This window comes from Trichechus manatus, unplaced genomic scaffold (genome assembly GCF_000243295.1).
Source record: "Trichechus manatus latirostris isolate Lorelei unplaced genomic scaffold, TriManLat1.0 scaffold00076, whole genome shotgun sequence".
Classification (NCBI taxonomy): domain Eukaryota; kingdom Metazoa; phylum Chordata; class Mammalia; order Sirenia; family Trichechidae; genus Trichechus; species Trichechus manatus.
In genome coordinates, this window is record NW_004444012.1 from 2,217,724 (window position 1) to 2,238,090 (window position 20,367).

At 41.6% G+C, this 20,367-nt stretch overlaps 1 protein-coding gene and 1 pseudogene across 2 annotated transcripts in view; one reads left to right on the forward strand and one right to left on the reverse strand.

Moving 5' to 3' along the window:
- The window catches only part of ARHGAP11A (Rho GTPase activating protein 11A), a 30,644-nt gene extending 22,409 nt beyond the window's left edge, over nt 1–8,235 (reverse strand). For both annotated transcript variants that reach the window (XM_004380598.2, XM_012556759.2), the window contains exons 1-6: nt 8,105–8,235; nt 4,046–4,116; nt 2,719–2,815; nt 1,824–2,077; nt 794–957; nt 473–619 (exon numbers count right to left, since the gene is read on the reverse strand). In XM_004380598.2, coding sequence (XP_004380655.1) covers nt 473–619; nt 794–957; nt 1,824–2,077; nt 2,719–2,815; nt 4,046–4,116; nt 8,105–8,233 — 862 coding nt within the window. In that variant the 5' untranslated portion in view covers nt 8,234–8,235. The remainder of the gene's footprint in view (nt 1–472; nt 620–793; nt 958–1,823; nt 2,078–2,718; nt 2,816–4,045; nt 4,117–8,104) is intronic.
- Nucleotides 8,236–11,201: 2,966 nt separating this feature from the next.
- LOC101348187 (ferritin light chain pseudogene) lies at nt 11,202–11,863 on the forward strand (annotated as a pseudogene).
- The last annotated feature ends 8,504 nt before the right edge of the window (nt 11,864–20,367 follow it).

Genomic DNA, 20,367 nt, shown 5'->3' on the forward strand with positions numbered 1-20,367 from the left:
TCATTCCTCTAGTCAAAAACCTTCAATAGTTCACCAATACCCAAGTGCTTCACTCAAGTCAGGCTAGTCTAGTTACGGACACAGACATAGGTTCCTTCTTCCCCACACACATCTTTCCTCCACAACATCCTTCCCATCTAAAATACAATACAAGCATTCTGACCTCCACCCAATTCCCAAGATTTTCTACCCATTCTTCAAGGAGGCTAAAGTTCAGCCTCCTCTTTAATGAGCCCCTGATCACTACAACCCAGGAAACTTTTCTCCTTTGAACACATTCTATGCTTGTGTACTGATTAGACAGCATTGCCGTTTTAAACCTTCGCCTGCATGTCATGGCTTTGCAACTGCGCTGTAAGCACCCCAAAGACACGCACCATAGCCTACACTTCTTTATGTTCAGACACATTTTAGAATAAGGTGTTAGATAAAAGTGTATCACTGTATCTCCATAAAACAGACCGCCACTCACCGCCTACACTCTGTCGCCGCTTTCTCTTACATTCACCAGGAGATTCATGATTGCTTTCTTCGAAGCCTTCTAGTGATGGGGTAGCACACAGACCATCTATACCCAACATCGCTGGTATTTTTTCCAGGATAAAATCTGGTACACGCCCTAAATGAAAATGTTCACAAGTAAGACAATTATCATCCTTCCTCCACCCCCTAAAAATGTTTAGATAGTATATACCAACTTTTTTAACAGCTGTCTTTAGAGTTGACTTGGAAGAAGCTGGCACCTCCCTCATTTAAACACATCCTGTCATTTAATAGTGCAATGACATCTTACCAATGTCTGATGCATGGTCAATAAAAGTCTGTACTACGGCGGCCTGTAGTCGGAGCTTTTTCTCTGTGTTGGCAGACATCTTTTCATGTCCCTCACTGGTCTGAAGAAGGTTCGGTGCGAATATTACTGCAAGGTTGCTGCTATCCATCCTATTCTCACTGGATCTTAAAAGGAATAAAAGTTTTATGGGATGGGGCCAAAGATGAAAACAGAGTTAAAATAACGTACTGGGCACATTTTATGACTCCTTACTTTATTAGTCACACACCAGTCAAAATACAGGAACCACACGACTGCAGAAAAGACAGAACCAGAAATACACAGCTTCTGTGTGTTTAAGCATGTATCATAAAAACCATGCGAATCATGGAGTTTTCCCAGGTCCTTACTTCGCTTTTCCACACAAACTGAACATGTTTATCTGACTTTCAAACCCATATATAGAAAACTGGAAATATTAGAAGGCAGCAGGTATGCCTAGGAGAAGCATGCTCTCTAACAGCAGGGAGCAGTGAAAGCTAAGAAGGAGAGGATGGAGTGGGGTGGGGTGAAGCAAATTTAAAAAGCGCAAACAAGTATTTAAAAAACAGTAATCTAAAGCCTTTCAGCAGACAAGAGTCCTGTAAACATCAATAAACCACGAAGGCATTCACAATGATAACTCTAAGATGGCAAGCAAATACAATATCATGTAGTATCCTGTTTCTTAGATTATGCAGGGTAAGGGGACCTAGTGGTACAACGGTTAAGCGCTTGGCTGCTAACCTTAAGGTTGGCAATTCAGAAGCACCCAGCAGCTCCACGGGATAAAGAAGCTCTGTGAGGCAGTTCTACTCTGCCACGTGGGGTCACTATGAGTTCAAAACAACGAGGGCACCCAGCAACATACTTTTTATAGCAAGGAAATATATAATACCTTGCAGAAATTTTTCCATTCCAAATAAAATTTAATTTATTATCTACAAGGGTAAATATTTATCTAGTTGAGAAATTAAACTATTATGTCCCAAGACTTTTAATTACCACTTACCTAAGGGAAACATTCCTGAGAAAGTTGAAGAAGTATCTTAATACAGCAATTGTGTGGTCAGCCATGAGACAGGAGAGCAACAGTGTAGCTTCATTCTTCTCCTCTGTCCCCAGCTGCTGAGCTTTGAAAAGTGCTTCCTGCAGATCAGCTGGGAGAATGGGCTCTGGCAAGTCCCTAAAAAACTGCTTAAGAAGCCCTGCAATGTCGCAAGGCAGTGCAGAAGACAAGCAACTTTCCCCATGATCCAGTTTACTCTGAAATAAATGCAATAATCTTGAGCATATTTTGGATTTAAGAGTTTATCACAAACAAAATCCTTTCCTATAGCCTAAATTAAAGAGCTTTCTTTAATAAACATCTCTTCACTCTTGTTTTAATATATTTTACTCCTTTCTAGAGGCTCCCTGGGTGGCACAAACGGTTAAGCACTTGATGACTAGATGAAAGGTTGATGGTTCAAACCCACCCAGAGGTGCCTCGGAAGATGGGCCTGGCAATCTGCTTCTGAAAGGTCACAGCCTTGAAAACCCTATGGAGCAGTTCTACTCTGCACCCATGTGGTTGCTTGCCATGAGTCAGAATCAACTCAACAGCTACCAACAATAACTACTTTTTTCTTAGAAGGCTAAAAACAATAAGATGTAAAATTTTTTTTTCTTTTCACATAGTATTTTATAGAAATGAACATAATTTGAAAAGTACTCTGTAAACTTTTAAAGAATTATATAAATGATATGCAATATCCTTTGAAAAAAGATCCTTCTGCCACAAAAAAAAGCCATCTGCAAATTCAATTTCAGTCAATTATTCATGCAACTGTTCTCAACATTTCAGTTGTAAAAACCAAATCTGAGAATGGTACAAATGAAAAACTATAGTTCAAAAATATGCTTACCTTTAGTGCTCTTAGACGAATAACGGATCCTGATTTCCTAAAAAGTCCTTCTGTATGAACATGTTCTTCTAAAGATGTGCAAGCATCAACAAGAAAGCTAAAGAGAGAAATCTTTTCAGCTGACCAGAAACACGTCTTACCAAATCCTACTCTGCCCAAGTCCACAAGCAGGCCAAGTACTACATCCTGTTCCAGAGGCTTTGATACCACACATGTTTAATCTTTGTGATAAAAGATTACTTTTAGTTGTCCCTCTTGCTTCTTAGGAGTCTTCTCTAAGGCCTGTCTTTTTTTTCCATGCAACTTCAATGAGCTCTCAGTCCTACACCCTTCTCAAGCTGACACTCTTCTGTAATCTCCTTCAGAGTGCAAGACTTGTCTTTTTTACTGCCTCCACTGCTTCACATCCTAGTCTCTACTCAAACCTCTCCAATCAGACTTTTATCCCCATTACTCAAATGAAAGGAGTCCCTGGGTGGTACAAATGGTTAAGGAACTCAGCTGCTAACCAAAAGGTTGGATATTCAAGTCCAACCAGCGGCATCTTAGAAGAAAGGCCTGGTGATCTACTTCCAAAAAATCAGCCAATGAAAACTCTGTGGAGCACAGTTCTCCTCTGACATACACTGGGTTGCCATGAGTTGGAATCTACACCTACAGGATGAATGGGAGAAAAGCTATCCCAAAGCAACAAGGTGTTCAATAAATGCTTTTGAATGAGGTACCAATTAAGGTCTAAGTTACTACATGAGAATAAACAATCTAAACCCTACTTTGGATAGACAGGCAATAAATCAGGTAAGATACTTTCTTTACATGAATTTATAAGCTAGTTTTTAAAGTCACTTTCTCAGTAATTTCTGATGCAGTTAGTCCAAAAGATCATTTTAAATGGTAAGTGGCATAGAAAAGCTAAAGTTTTAAATAACTTGTATTCATAAATACTCCAATATCTTAGCTTCATTATTCCTTTATCTAACATTTCTAAAACCAGCAAAAAATATCAAAATTATTACTGTGTTTTATAGATCTGAATTATGGCAAAAATTTAGAATAGAAATGAAAATTCCAAATTAATAGAACAAAAATAATTTGCTTCCTAACATTTACCCATTTCTGACCCTTAACATTTAGTCCTGGGAATAAGTACAAATTACCCAGTTATAATAAAATATATAAAATTAATTTTTTTTAAACAATAGCTGATGTTGAGAGAGATGGATCATTTGTGAGTTTGAGACAAATGTGTGAATCAATTAACTATTTATTTTTAAAAGTTCTAACATCGTTTTGAAATATTTTATTCTTCATTTCAAACTTTGCTTACCTTGGAATGTGTCCATATTCTGGTACAACAGAATGGTGTAATGAACTAAAAGGTACTCCAAATACTTTACCCTAAAATGGCAAATTCAGTTACTCTAAGACAAATGTTAGGCATAATGTAAGTTTTCTTAAACATTAGGCAAATTAAAACCCTGGGGGCGGGGGGAGGGGGAGGCAGAAATAAACTATCAGTCAAAACACTTATTTCAGGTGCACAATTAATACTATATTAGACATTATTGTAGCCGCTGATAGTACAAAGACGACCGAGATGAAATCACTTTCCTCAAACTATCTAGTAAATTCAGTCTGCAATCTGATACTAGAGAATCAATCCTATTAGTGCTTAGTCAGGAAATTCTTAAACGGAATTTGGCCCCAAACACTCACATTTTCCAAAAAAAATACTACAGGTTCCTTCAGTGACTTTATAAATAGGGACCGTATTCTTTCCTTTAGTAAGCTTATAAATACTAATTTGAATCAATTAAACTAAGTCAATTGTTAAGCAAAAATTGTAACTCCTGTTAATCTTGAGTACTTCCTAAAACTACCTCAGAAGTAGTTTTAAACTTGATGATTTTTTATTTTATTTCACCGCTGAGAATATACAAAGGAAAACACACGCCAAGTCAACAGTTTCTGCATGTACAATTCAGTGACATTGATTATACTCTGAGTTGTGCAGCCATTCTCACCCTCCTTTTCTGAGTTGTTCCTCCCCATTAACATTAACTCACTGCCCCCTAAGCTTCTGTCTAATCTTGGAAGTTGCTGTTGTCAGTTTGATCCCATACAGGTAATTCTTTAAAGAGCATAATGCTCAAGGCAGACATTTTTTACTGTCAAGCTCAAGAAGACTTCAGGAGATATTTTTGGTTTAAGTTGTAAAGATTATTTCAGGGCAATAGTTTCAGGGGTTCATCCAGCCTCCATGGCTCCAGAAAGTCTAGAGTCCATGAGAATTTTAAATTCTGTTCTTCATTTTTCCCCCCTTTTGATCAGGATTTTTCTATAGAATCTTTGATCAAAATGTTCAGTAATGGTAGCTGGGCACCATCCAGTTCTTCTGGTCTCATGGCAAAGGAGGCATCATTAAATCTGATATATTTTTTTTCACACTCTATAGAAGAGTGCTTTTCAAACTGTGCTTTGAGGCAACCAAGGCAGGGATTGTGCAAATAATTAATTCAATTTTCACTTTAAAAAAAACTATTTTGAAACCATTTTTAAAAACTCTCACTCAAATGTATTATATCCAAATTTTAATACTTTAAAGATCCCAAGAGTAAACTCGTGTGTTTGTTAACTTGGGTGTTTTTGTACACCTCTGAATAAAGAATCTGCTGTTATCTTTGAGTGTGCATTTTAACTTCCTAAAAATGTGTCACTGATTTGGAAGGCTGCGGCTTTTCACTGTACTTAAAAACAAATTCAAGCCTGTATATGTCTGTTATAAAAAATTAAGTGGGTACAACTAATGTCATACATGTTAATTTACCTTAGACACATCTGCTCTCCATGAGTGTTCTTACGTTTCAAGAGCATCTTATTTACTCATATATTTATAGTAAGGAATCATTTGGCATTAATGATTCAACACAGTAACAACATTTTACTAGTCCTCTTTCAAGCATCTGAATCCATTTGATTGATGAGTATTCCAAGATGGAAAGACAGTATAGTAGAGTGCTTAAGACAGCATACTCCTGGAGTCAAGACAGGCTGGTTTTAAATCCTGGCTCTGCCACTTATTAGCTTAGTGACCTTGATCAAGTTAATTCTCTGTGCCTTGGTACATTCACGTAGACCCTAAGTCAGAGTTGTAGAGGGAATTAAATTAATTAAAACAAGTAAAACACACATCAGTGTCTGACACAGAGTAAGCATTCAAAGAATATTTTTGTTGTTATGATTATCATTTCAAGGGGAGCTATTAAAACAAGTTTGTATGGGTAACCCCTTATCTGGGTAAATCAGAATTTGTGCGATAACAACAAAAAAATGCAAAAATAAATTGGATGCCAAAATCAATATAAGAGTACAATTGCTGCATATAACTAGAATTGAGATTTTTTTTCCCCCTTAAAGGTCTCATTGTTCTCACACTTAACTGCTATAATTTAATCTCATAAAATAAAACTGATACCATGCTTTACAAATTTTATGTTTTGGAATATCACTTTATAGTATCATTTTGTAAAACATTTTCAGTACTTTTCTTAAAAAGCTCAAAAACTACTTTAGCTAACAAACAGCAAAGAGCTAAAAAAAAAAACTGTATTTTCAAATTCCCTATCCTGGTAAATCCCATTCTTGTGACACAAAGATCTTCCGTGTTTCTTTATTAGACTATTTTAATTAGAATTTCTATCTCGGACACAACAGCAACGGGATTTTTGGTTCTAAACTTAGAAGGAGCTCTAGCCGCGCAGTGGTTACACTCTTGGCTGCTAACTGGAAGGCTGGCGGTTCACACCCACCCAACAGTTCCGTGGGAGAAAGACTTGGCAATCTGCTCCTATAAAGATCACTCCCTAGAAAACCCTATGGGGCAGTTTACTCTGCCACATGGGGTCCCTATGAGTCGAAATCAACTCAGCGGCACCTAACCACAACAACGTCTAAATTTATATTGCACGGTTATCAGTTAGGATGTAGACAACTGATTACCACAACAACCATCATTAGTTGAACAAGTGGCATGTGACAGGCACTGAGCTAGTCTATCTACAGACGTTATTGTTTTTAAATCTCCTAAACAATCCAAAGACAGATACCATTATTGCCAGTTTATATAGTAGGAAACCGAGGCTTAGAGAAATTAAACAGCTAGCCCCAAATCACACGGCTAATAGATGTTGAGCAGGATTCAAACTCAGGTGTATCGATTCTAAAGGCAGGTGTCAGTTTTTCTTGTTAAGAGGTTATTAAAAAAAAATCTGGGTATATAAATGTTTTCATATTCTTACAAAATCTGCTATATTTGAGATCTTGAAAGACAGTTTTCGAATCAGAAGAAACTGTTGTGGTTTTTAAATATAAACACACATGTTGTCACTATGTTGCAAACAACAAAAAACAATTTCTCCAGAATTTATATTAAGAGATATACAAATTATTTTTGTTAGTAGTTTTCTTCCCGAAGTGCTTATTTTTCAGAATTTATAAACTATTTAGAACTATGCAAATTAATTGTATGTTTCTGTCTCCAAGGATCTAGAAAGTGCCATATAACTAGGCATTTAATAGATGCATAATAAAATGCTTTATATTTAATTATTGTATTTTTTCACAAAGAAATTCTTGATTACATGGTGGAGCTATTAAAATCTCATTCAAGATTTCCTTACTTCGACCACCTAAACATCAACAGCTTTTCAATCATTTCTACTCTGGTTTCTCATTTACTCATTTTTAGAAATAATTTTATGTCTCAAAGTATGATGTGGCCAAACTGCAAGCTTGTTTTCCCAAATGAGACAAGTAAAGGTATTATTTGAAGCTTATTTCCGATGATCTGTCACACCTCCTTATCTGCTGATTCATTTGGAAAAGAAACTGGTCCCCTGCTCCCTATACAACTCTTACTCTAAAACACTGTGGTGGACTGTGCCCAACACTCACGTGATGCTAGTTCAAAATACAATAAACAGGCAGTGTCTGGAGACATTTCTGATTGTCACAACTAGGGAGATGCTACTGGCATCTAGTGGGTAGGGGCCAGGAATGCTGTTAAGCATTCTACAATGCACAGGACAGCCTCCCTAACCCCTTCCCAATAAAGAATTATCCAGACCAAAATGGCAAAAGTGCTGAGTCTGAGAAACCCTGCTCTAAACTCTACAGCATTCTCTCAATGACCCAAAATTCCTGAAAAGAATCAAGAATCTTTACATTTCGGCAGTTAACCATTTGGATTGAATGACACCCTTAAATTGGCTTAACCACATTCTCTTTTTTGATCCACATAGCGCGAACATTTTAGCAAGACCTGGTAATAAGGGATGGTACAGGGCATACCCGTTCTACCTAAATCCCCTTTCCCACCAGGACTTACCCCTGTTTTCAGGGCTGCTGTTTCCTGTCTCCTGCGATCGCACTGCCCACGGCCTCCCTTGACCTTGATGCCATAGACAGCCCGAAGCTGCTGCAGCAAGGCCAACCTTACCAGCCTCTGATCCCACATCCCTGACACCTCGCCCACTCTCTGAGGCAGGATCCGGGTCTTGATCCTCGCGTGCCACCAAGTCTTCCAATTCCCAAACACCCTCAGGTTTGCCTTCTGCTCCGCTGCCTTCAGGCCACGTCCCGAACTCCTCCGGCCCCGGGCCCCGGCCACTTCCACGCCTCTTTCCTTGATCCCGTCCACCCACGTACACTGACCCTCTTCTCCCGGCCTTTGATCCGGCCACACCTCTCCGCTCCTTCACTTGCACCGACCTTCTTTCTGGTCACTCGATCCTTTCAGCCACTTACACAGACTTCCCTTCTTTCCCCCCGTTTTCTCGGTCCCTCCTACCAATGCCGGCCCCCAGCTTCTCGCCACTTCCGGCGACTCCCAAAGCTCTCTCTGCGCTCTTGGTCTCTCCCCCAGCTGTAAAGGAGACCTTTCCTTCCGCCCCTCCGGCCGTCCCCACGCCCCCCACCCCGCCCCAGCCCAGCCTCCGGACCAGCCGGCTGCTCAGGGGCCTCTTCCAGTCCCGGTCCCCGCCCGGGCTGGGCGTCGCCGTCACCCCGTTTCACAGGCTGTTCCCTCCCTCCTCCGTCAGCCTGTGTCCGACCCCTGGGCTGCACATCCTGGTGCGCTCGCGGAAGCCACGAAGCTCTCCCGATGCCTCCACCCCAGCGCCGCTGCCCACGCCCGGAGCCGCGGTGGCGGTCCCGCCCGCAGTTCCAGACGAGGCTCGAAAGGCCGCGCCAAGCGGCGCTCCGCACTCTGATTGGCCCGCTCCGCTTTTCAAAATCAGGACCCCAGGGGCTGGCCAGGAGCCGCCTGTCTAGGGGGGTGCGGGCCACCCTGGGAAACGGGAGAAGGAAGATGAGTTTCCCTGGCTCCTCCATAGCCATAGTTTTGGATGAAGTACTGTGTAAAGTGTATCTGGATATAGTGGACCGGCGCCTCAGATAACGTATTCGGGCAAATGTAATAGACACCTCATTTTTCAGACTTCCGCGGAGGCTGAAGGACCCCTTTAAGAGAAACCGGTTCTGGGGAAGCTGAGGTGAGGTCAGCCGAGTTAGGGTTTACAGACGCGGAGCTCGGTACCCCTCACCCAGGGGTTTGGTGGGAACATCGGCCATGGTAGCTGGTCCATATATGGGGGACTGATGGTGACGCTCAAATCTCCAGTACCCGTTATGAAGAGTAGGGTGCGGGAGGAATCTGAAGCCTGGGGGAGGCGGCAGCTGCAGAAGCTTCATCCAGTGGGAGCGGGAGTTAGGAAACCCGGCTGAGCCTGGCTCCTGGCTACAGATTGCTAAACGCTTCGTTATCTTGTTGACAGTTTGGGCTGCAGTACGCCCAGCTCCTGCCTCCGGGCTGCTTTTCCATTTTCAGACGTCAGCGATCCCATTAGGTGTTTTTTGTTTCCTGGGGTGTGTCTACAACAACATTCATTTAGGGCGGGGGGCTTGGATTCATTTAAATACACAGAATAGTATACTTCTACTCCGACTCTGCCCCCTTGTAAACTTACTTGCTAAGAGCAGCGACAGAATAGTATCTGTTTGTCCATTGTTGGATCTCTTTCACCTAACAGTACCAAAGGCTAAATGAGTATGTGCCGAATGAGTGAATTGAAGTAGGGAACGTTTTCTCAGAATCGTCTTGCCCCTTTTGGAGTTCAAGTCCTTAGGTGTTATACTCTCCCGATTCTAAAGAAAATTCTCTGACTGAAGATAAGGGAGCAAAATAAGTTGGTCATGTTGCTTCATTTAAACAATTGCTTATTGAGCGCCTATTATATAATTTATGAAGCCCTGGTGGTGCAGTGGTTAAAGCGCTCGGCTTCGAACCAAGAGGTTGACGGTTGGAATCCACCAGGCTATTGGAACCCGCCAGCTGCTCTTAGGAGAGAGATGTGGCAGTCTGCTTCCAAAGATTTATAGCCTTGGAACCCTATGGGGCAGTTCTACTCTGTCCTATAAGGTCACTATGAGTTGAAATCGAATCGATCAATTTTAACATGAACCTGCTCATCAGAGACAAAACTGAACATATTCCCTGTCTTTTCTGTTTACTGCAGACATAACTTTTAAAAATTACTATGTTATCTTTGGCACCATTCACCCACACACAGTCCCCCATTGTTCTGGGTTTTAGATGCCCCAGATTTCCTTTTCTTAAGACCTGTTGTTAGTTGTCATGGAGTCAGTTCCGACTAATGGCAACCCCATGTGTGCAGAGTGGAACTGCTCCATAGAGTTTTTAAGGCTGTGATCTTTTGGAATCAGATTGCTAGGCCATCTTCCAAGGTGCCTCTGGGTGCCCTTTTCTATTTTATGCCCTAATCTTTCTTTAAATCTTTTTTTTTTTTTTAATACCCTGGACTCTTCAGAATAGTGCCTGTACTGCCATTTTAGTCTCTACATAGTTTTGTGTGTACTTAAATTTTACTTCCTGGCTCCCTCAAACTTTAAGCTGACATGGTCAGTTTCACGTTTTCCATCATTTTCATTTCACCAACCACTTTATGGCTATTTTGGGAAGAGTATTTTCAGACTGAATTTAACACAAAAATACCAACTTAATGAAATAAAAAGAAATTAAGCTATTTAAATTAGTAAGTAGCCAACATCCATATTTTTTTAAATCTCCATTTCTCAAATGGTTTATTTAGGCTTAAATAACAGTTAACTGAAAGGTTGACATTGGAACCCACTGATCGGCTTTGTGGGAGAAAGACCTGGCAATCTGCTTCTGTAGAGATTACTGCCAAGAAAACTTATGGCAGCTTGCCCGGCAGTCCTGTGGATCTGTCTCTCGCTTCAACAGTGTTTGGACGAAACAGACACAGGGACTCCCTACCTCCAGCCTGGGACCACTCTTCAACCTCCTCTCCAGGCACAACCTCCGAGACTATCTTTGGCCATCTCCTGTTTCCGGGACCAGCTAACACCGTTTTTTGTGGTTAGCTCCTAGTCGTTGACTAACCATGAGCCCCCAGATCCATCAGAATTATTCTGCCGAAGTGGAAGGCCAGCATCGACTGCCTGGTCAACCTGCATCTGCAGGCCTTCCATACCTACCTCTCTCTGGGCTTCTATTTTGACCATGACGATGTGGCCTTGGAAAGCATGGGCCACTTCTTCCGTGAGATAGCGAAGGAGAAGCACGAGGGGCGAGTGTCTCTTGAAGCTGCAGAACAAGTGCAGTAGCTGTGCCCTCTTCCAGGACATGCAGAAGCCATCCCGAGATGAGTGGGTTAAAACCCTGGACACCGTGGAAGCTGACTTGGCCCTGGAGAAGAACCTGACCAGGCCCTTCTGGATCTGTACGCCATGGGCTCTGCCTCCACACACCGCCATCTCTGTGACCTTCTGGAGAACCATTTCCTAGATGACGAGGTGAATCTCCTCAAGAAGATGGGCAACCACCTGACCAACCTCCGTAGGCTGGCTGGCCCCCAGGCTGGGCTGGACGAGTAGCTCTTTGAGAGGCTCGTCCTTGAGCTTGATGACTAGGAGCCTCTGGAGCCTAGCGACCTGTGAGAGGCCCTCTGCATTCCCCTGCCGTCATCAGGGTTCTGCCTGAGCTTCTCCCTGCAGGCAGCCACGAGGCAGCATCTTAACCACCCTGGAGTACCTCTCCCATGCTGTGGACCAAATGGAAAAAATAAAACTTCTTTTTGCAGCAAAAATTTTAAAAAAAGAAAGAAAACCCTATGGCAGCTCAGTTCATTGGCATAATATAGTTCATAAAGTTTATGTTCCACATGCTAGTTTGGTGAGTAGTGTCTGGGGTCTTAAAAGCTTGCGAGCAGCCATCTAAGATACAGCTATTGGTCTCTACTGTTCTGGAGTAAAAGAGGAGGAAGGAAACCAAAAGACTCAAAGACGAAACTATAGGACTAATAGCTTACATGAACCACAGCTTCATATACCCTGAGACCAGAAGAACTAGATGGTGCCTGGCTGCCCCTTCAACCGTTCTGATCAGGGACACAATAGATGGACCCTAACAGAATGGGAGAAAAATGTAGAACAAAACTCAAATTCTTAAAAAATCCAGACTTAGTGGATGGGTTGGAACTAGGGGAAACCCTGACACTATGGCCCTGAAATACCCTTTAAAGTTTGAACTGAAACTAGTCCCAGAGGTTTCATTTCATGTAAATAACAGACTGGCTCATAAAAAAATATCACCATGAGTACTGTAACAATGGGTTGGGGGTGGCATCTGACTTCACAATGGGGAAGGAGAAGCAAGATCAACAGCCCAAAGCTGATTTCTATGAGGCAGAGGTCAGACATACCTCCTCTCTCTGCCATCTTTACCAATTCTGACACCAACCGTCCCCCTCCCCTGGCACTTTCTACTTCTTTGCTGGGTTCAATAATTCATGGCAACGGCTACACAGAACTCACAGACAATACTCACAATTAATGGGGTTTATTAGGGAAGTAACAGGTTACAATTCAGGTTGAGGAACGCTCAGGATACAGTTCTTCTATCAGGACAGCCTCTTCGCAGCCATGCGCGCGGGCAGGTCTCTCCATGGCCTTCGGCCTCTGCCCTGTCCAGGCAAGTGTCACAAAGCTCTTTTGGCTCTGTCGATACGTGCCTGGAGGCACCTCATTCTGGCAGCAAGCTTCCTGCCCAAAGGCACTCAGCTTTCTAGCTCCGTGGGCCGGGAAGCCCACCACACTGTCTCCTGGTGGTCTCTCCTGGTGGTCTCTCCTGCCGCTGTTTCTCTGCCACCACCTATCGCCATCTTCAGTGTGACAACTCTCTCTCTGTCTTCCTCTCCCTCGGTTTCCTGGTTCCAGGAGCTTGTCAGCGCAGGGATTCCAGGTCCAAAGGGATCCGTTCTTGGCTGTTCTTCCCTGGTGGTGGTGGGATCCTCCCTTTCCTGCCTCTAGGATGGCTCATTTCAAGCCTAGCAGGATGGCATAACTGACCAATCCCCTTGGTGGGCCACAATTACCCTGTTTGCACAATCCCACCCAATCACTTGGGTGGGAGTTAGAAGACCATGGCAAGGAAGACCACACAAAAGTGATCCATCGCACCCAAGTACTGTTCTGCTTTAAAAAAAAGAGACCAAATCGTTAACATTTACTTGAAAGCAAAGATGAGAAAGGTGGGGGGTGGGGGGAGCTAGATTAATGGAAACAGAACACCCAAAATGGAAATAATGAGAGTGTTGACACCCTGTGAAAAATGTAACCAATGTCACTGAACAATTTGTATAGAAATTGTTAAATGGGAACCTAATTTACTGTGTAAACTTTCACTGAAAACACAACAAAATATTTAAAAAAAAAAAAAAACCTGTGGGATCTGCTCTGTCACGTGGGGTCCCTATGAACTGGACTTGACATCATACAACAACTCTTAGAAACAGTTATCTAGTCTCTGACCCAGTGCTCTGTTCATCAGGTATTAAGAAGAGACCTTGGACCAAGTAATATACCAACTCACCTTTTTATGCAATTCCCAATTTACAAAACTACATACCATCCAAATGAAATCACTGAGGAATGTCCTGAGTTTTAAGGTGGATAAAATCCACTACTAGGAAGAAAGAAAAAAAACAGTAGTAGGATTTTTGTTTGACCAAAGTAAATTGAGATTTAGGTGACTAAATTCTCCAGGCTTTCAGCTTCTGGCAGGAATCTACATGTCCCTCTAGCCTGAAAAGAAAGGGACAAAGGAGTGACTATGACTTCTCTGACTTGACCCACAAACATTTTTGCTGGAGGGTAGTTCCCCTATTCACAGCGAAAGAAAGCACCACCGACAAGGACTTAAGAGAGAGGTGGGAATGAGGTATACAATCAGGTAAGTGGATTTGCTCCCTATTGGCAATGAGCCCTGGTGGCGCAGTGGTCAGGTGCTGGGCTGCTACCTGAAAGTTGGCGGTTTGAATCCCCCAGCCTCTCTGAGGGAGAAAGATGTGACAGTCGGCTTCCGCAAAGATAGCAGCCTAGGAAACCCTATGGGACAGTGATATTCTGTCATAGAGGGTCACTATGAGTCAAAATCAGCTCGACATAAACTGGTTTGGTTGGGTCATAGAGTTGATGCCTGAAAGTGAGATATGTAATCGTTAATAAAATAATTTGATATGTTCACCTTCTTTTTCCTGAAGAGGTGGGGTTTATGGGGGAAAAAAGTATTTAATTTCTTCAGCAGTGAAACTAGGAACATTTGTTGTTACTGTTGAGTCGATTCCAACTCATGGCGGTGCCATCTGTGCGGAGTAGAGCTGCTCCATAGAGTTTTCAAGGCTGTGACCTTTCAGAAGCAGATCACCAGGCCTGTCTTCTGAGGCATCTCCGGGTGGGTTTGAACTACCAACCTTTTGGTTAGAAGTGGAGCACTTAACTATTTGTGCCAACCAGGGGCTCCTAAGGATATTTAGTGACTTGTAATTAGGAGACACCCTCTCCTCTAAATAACTAGAAAAATAAATTCATTTAGCCAGTGTGTTTATATGTTACTGCTCTGTGGAAAGCACTCTAGGCTGCGCTCAGAGAGTAACGCAAAGGCAGTTTAGGTTAAATAAGTGATGCAGAACAGTCAGTGTTTATGAATTCAATGGAATGAGCAATTATGCAGGATAGAAGTGGATCCTTCCGGAAAGTATAAAAAAGAGTAAAATGTGGAGAACATCTAGATAAATCTTATACTTTTGCTATTTTCCAGTTACTCTTTTTTGAAATTTCACTGTCAGATTCCAACACTGGAAAAAGAAAATTAAACTGGTACGATACTCTATACTCTGCTCGAAATCTTACTGTTTGTAATTTGGTACGCTGTGTTCTTATAGAAGTTCTATTAAAAATAAGTTGAATGATCTGCAATGATTTAGGGTTGGTCTGTATTTCCCTGTTAAAATTTCCATTTTCTTTCAGACTTCAGCAACTTCTGTTTATTTATTCTCCAGCCACTTCCACTTCTATTCATTGTCAGAAATAGTATCTAGTGACAATGTTGAATATAAGTCGCATGTCTGTAAGCGTGGAGAAACTGAATTGTGACCTGTGTGTTGGTTCCTTTCCTCTCCCTGTAACCTTCTGTCTATGGAGTGCCTAGCCCAGCACCAAGGTCACCTGTCTCTATGAAATGTCATTATCATATGTTTAATAGATGTGATAGTAAATGGAACCCTGGGCTCTTGGAAGGATTCATTCACCTCACAAGAAAAAAGAACTTCCAAAATCATTCAGTCTCATTGCACATCATCACTGCGATAAGACTTTCTGCCTATGTCTTTCATAGTGATAACATGATCTCTGGGCAGGGCATACGTTAAGTGGATACATACACAAGTTTGGTACTTTCATTATAGCATGGCAAAAATAATAGCAAACATTTATATGCATTGAAGTAGTTAATGTTATTATCCCCGTTTTACAGATGTGGCAATGGAGTAGAGAGATTAAGTAACCCCACTCCATCCCCAAGGTCACAGGCAGTATTTGGCAAAGCTATCATTCCAACCCAGGCAGTCTGGCTCCAGAGTTTGGTGCTCATAATCACCATGCTATATTGTCTCTGGCTCGACGGTTAACCTAAAGGTTGGCAGTTCAAAACCCACCCAGTGGCACTATGGAAGATAGGCCTGGCAATCTGCTTCTGTTAGGATTAGAACCAAGAAAACTAGGAAGCAGTACTGCTCTGTAACACATGGAGTTGCCATGAGTGGGCGTCAGCTCGACAGCAACTAACAACAACACAAATGAGTAACAGGGAGAAAGGGAAAGAAATCGAGAACCAGAAAAGAACGTAGTTTTCTAGGAATTAAAAAAAAATTGCACACCGACTGCTCTGACAGGGATCACAGTAGAGGGTCCTGGTCACAGCTGGAGAAAAGTGTAGAACAGAATTCTAACTGAAAAAAAAAAAAAACAGACTTATTGGTCTGACAGAGACTGGAGAAACCCCGAGAGTATGGCCCCCAGACACCCTTATAGCTCAGTAACGAAGTCATTCCTGACTTCAGCCAAAGATTAGACAGGCCCATAAAACAAAACGAGACTAAATGGGCACACCAGCCCAGAGGCAAGGACGAGAAGGCAGGAGGGGACAGGAAAGCTGATAAAGGGGAACCCAAGGTCGAGAAGGGGAGTGTGTTGACACGTCGTGGGGTTGGCAACCAATGTTGCAAAACAGTATGTGTATTAATTGTTTAATAAGAAACTAGTTTGTTCTGTAAACCTTCATCTAAAGTACAAAAAAGAAAAAAATTGCAGAAGTAGTATACTGTAAAAGTTCTTAGCCATTCCATTTAGTTGGTGAAAACTTTCGGGAGGGGTTAAGGATGGAATATTGCATGTTTTCTTCAGGTCTAGAACACTTGCTAGTCTCCCTTCTGTGCCCTTAAAGGAGAACAAGATCAACAACACCGTATACAAACAGCACGATCGCCAAAGATGTAGGTGGTTCTGGGTTTATTTTTAACTTAAGAGCCTAGACTTGTAGATTATGGCAACACAACTGCAAAAGTGTTTCTTGGGAGGCTTTATCTGCCTACCTACCAGTTGCCATGGAGTCTATTCCAACTTACTGTGACCCCATGTGTGTCAGAGTAGAATTGTGCTCCATACGGCTTTCAATGGCTGATTTTACAGAAATAGATTGCCAGGCCTTTCTTCCAAGGCATCTCTGGGAGAATTCAAACCTCCAACCTATGGGTTAGCTGCCAAGCACATTAACCGTTGATACCAGCCAGGGACTCCTGGGAGGCCTTAGCATTAGTCAAAGTAAGAACCTGGTAGAAACTTCCAATCTAAAAGCTGATAGGGACTGCATTAAACATTTAAAAATGATTAAAATGGCAGATTTTATGTTGTATATATTTAACATAATAAAAATGCTTAAAAGAAGCTGACATGGATGTAGTTTTTATCATCTGAACTTTTCTTCTCAAAACCAGAATGAAATGAATAACACTTTCCACAAAAAAAATAATAAAATAATGCCTTAAAATGGACATATCACTTTCATATATATCACTTAATTCTCACAAAGTCTTGTGAATGAGGCAGGACAAGGATTATTACCAACCCCACATCTTCTCCCCTTCTTTTTTCCTCCGAAAAACAGAGGTCATATAATAAATGGCGAAGCTATTTCCCTTCCTGGCATGTCCCAGCAATCCCACTGGTAGAAATCTATGCCGAAGATATCCTGGCAAAAACATAATATGTATGCACAAGGAACAATTTTTACAGCAAATGACTGGAAACAGCCCAAATAGCCATCAAGGGGGGCTAGCTGAATAAACTACACTACATTCATATATAGCCACAGAGCAGAATTAGGTCCAGTGCCTTTAAAATACAGTCTTTTGACTATACATTCCTAGCGGGATATACCAAAAACAGAACTAAACAAAAACCCGTTGCCGTTAAGTTGACTCCGACTTACAACGACCCTATAGGACAGAGTAGAACTGACAGGGTTTCCGGGAGTGGCTGGTGGATTCAAACTGCCGACCTTTTGGTTAGCAGCTGAGCTCTTAACCACTGTGCCACCAGGGCTCCGGCGAGATACAGCATGAAGAAAACAGAACACACATGATGTGCAGGCACAAACTTAAACTTCATTCGACAGCTTTGTGTTGGCAGTACAGGCAATCCCCGGTAAGGAATGACTTACGGACAACCCGGCTAAGAACGGACTGCAGTAATGAGTTAAATACAATGGTTCGTAATAACGAATGCGCGCACTGCTTAGTGACGCTCATGAACACAATTGTGCAGTTTGAAGTGTTTTATATACATAGGGTTTCCAAGGAGCGACCGGTGGATTCAAACTGCTGACCTTTTGGTTAGCAACCGACCACTTAACCACTGTGCCACCAAGGCTACTTAACTGCCCCATAGGGTTTCCAAGGAGCACGAGGGGGATTCGAACTGCCAACCTTTTGGTTAGCAGCTGTAGCTCTTAACCACACCACCAGGGCTCCTTTATATGCATAGAAAGGTAAAATATATACTATGTATTAAGACAAACATTTGACTAAAAAGCCAAACCCGTTGCCGTAGGGTGGATTCCGACTCACAGCGACCCTATAGGACAGAGTAGAACTGTCCCATAGGGTTTCTGGAGCAGCTGGTGGATTCAAAATGCTGACCTTTTGGTTAGCAGCCGACCGCTTAACCACTGCGCCACCAGGGCTCCAAACATTTGACTAACTGACGCTAAATAAGAACTGTATGTACCTGTTGCAACTTAGCTACAAATTTGACTTAAAGACAGACTTAGGAACAGATCTCGTTTGTAAGCCAGGGTCTGCCTGTATCATCATACTGCTATCTGTATGTGGGGGTGAATGCATGCGTGTCTGTATATATGGATAAAGCAAATGAGTAATTATGTTAATATCATTGGAACCAACATTTTCTGCATAGATTTCCACAAGTGGAATTGCTGGGTCAAAGGGTAAAATAACATGTTGTTTTACTTGATATTGCCAAATTCGTATAAATTGTGCAATTTTGTTTTTCCTCTAGGAGTGTATGAGCGTTCCTGTTTTCCACAGCTTCTCCAATAGAGTGGATTATCAAACTCGTGAGTTTTTGCTATTTTGATAGGCAGGAAATGGTATTTGCTATAGATTTACATTTATCTTTTTATGAATGAGATGGAACATCTTTTTGAATGATTAGCATATGATGAAGTACCATGAAGCTCCTAAGGTATGGAAGGTTAACTTCTATGAAGTGATCTCCTGGATATATTGTGAAGTAAATAAAAGCAAGGCACAAAGAATCTGTATGGTATACTACCTTTCGTGTAGACATGGGGGAATGGATGTATAATACATGATGGAAAGGTAAACCAAACTCTAATAAAACTGATAACTTGTAGGGAAAGACCGAGAACATGAGAGGGAGGGGGGTGGAATAGAAGCCAGCTCTCTCTGAATGTGTCTCATTTGATGGTTTTAGCTTTGGAATCATGTCAATATTTAACATGATTAAAATACAAAATGAAAGTTAAAAGCAACCCCTATAACGGAAAACAAACTGAAATAAATGCATTGAAATTTTCACATGTTTAAGAACTGTTCGCATTTCTTTTTATTTGAATTGTCCGTGTCTTTGGCCTCTTTTTCCATCTGGATGGCTTTCTTGTTAAAAAATGTTAGAAGCCTTTTGTATGTTAGCCCTTTGTGATATAAATTGCAAATAATTTTTTTATACTTTGTCATTCAACTTTTTACTTTGTTTAGATTATAGTTAAAGTCAGCCATCTCTTCCCTACTGCTTTTGGATTTTGAGTCAGAGTCAGGAATGTTTTCCCCACTCCCAGGTTATAAAGAAATTTATGCATTTTTTTATAGTACTTGTATGCTTTCCATTTTTGTGTTTAGATGTGTGATCCATTTGGAATTTATCCTAGTGCAGAGTGTAAAGAATGGATTGAATTTCATCTTTTTCCATATGGCTCTGTAGCCCTACACCTTTTTATTTTATCTCATTTCAGTGAACTCCCACGCTTACTTCTAAAAGTAGCAAACCACTATTACAGAAAAGAGTACCTTGAACAGGAAAAGAAAAATCATCTTTATTTCTTAGGGTTTGCTTTTAATTAGTGCCACTAGGTGGCACACATCATTCTCTCTAGATGTTAGCTATCAACCTCTTCTGTGAACTCAAATCAATCAAGAAAGTATCTGCCAATGTGCTTCCCTCAACATTTTTCCTGCGTCTGTGCTTGGAATGAGATGACTTGTGCAGCTTCTCAAGTCAGATCCAGAGCTTTTGTCTGTGAAGCCAAAATGATTGCCCCCAGAATCACTATTCCAGGGCCCAGCGTGTTCCACAGACCTGCGATTCCATTTGTTAATAAAACAGAAACATTTGGGGAAGCATCTTTTGAATTCTGTGCTAAATTTGGATTTGATTAAGAAAGTTACACACCTATTTTACCAGGTCACTGGAGCTCTTACTGTGTGTCATGGATTGAACTGTGTCCCCCCAAAAAATGTGTGTAGCAACTTGGCTAGGTCACGATTCCCAGTATTCTATGATTGTGTTATCTGATGTGATTTCCTTACGTGTTGTAAACTCTACCACTATGATGAGATTATATGTGATCTCCACATGTGTTGTAAATTCTTTCGCTGTGATGAGGTTATACTG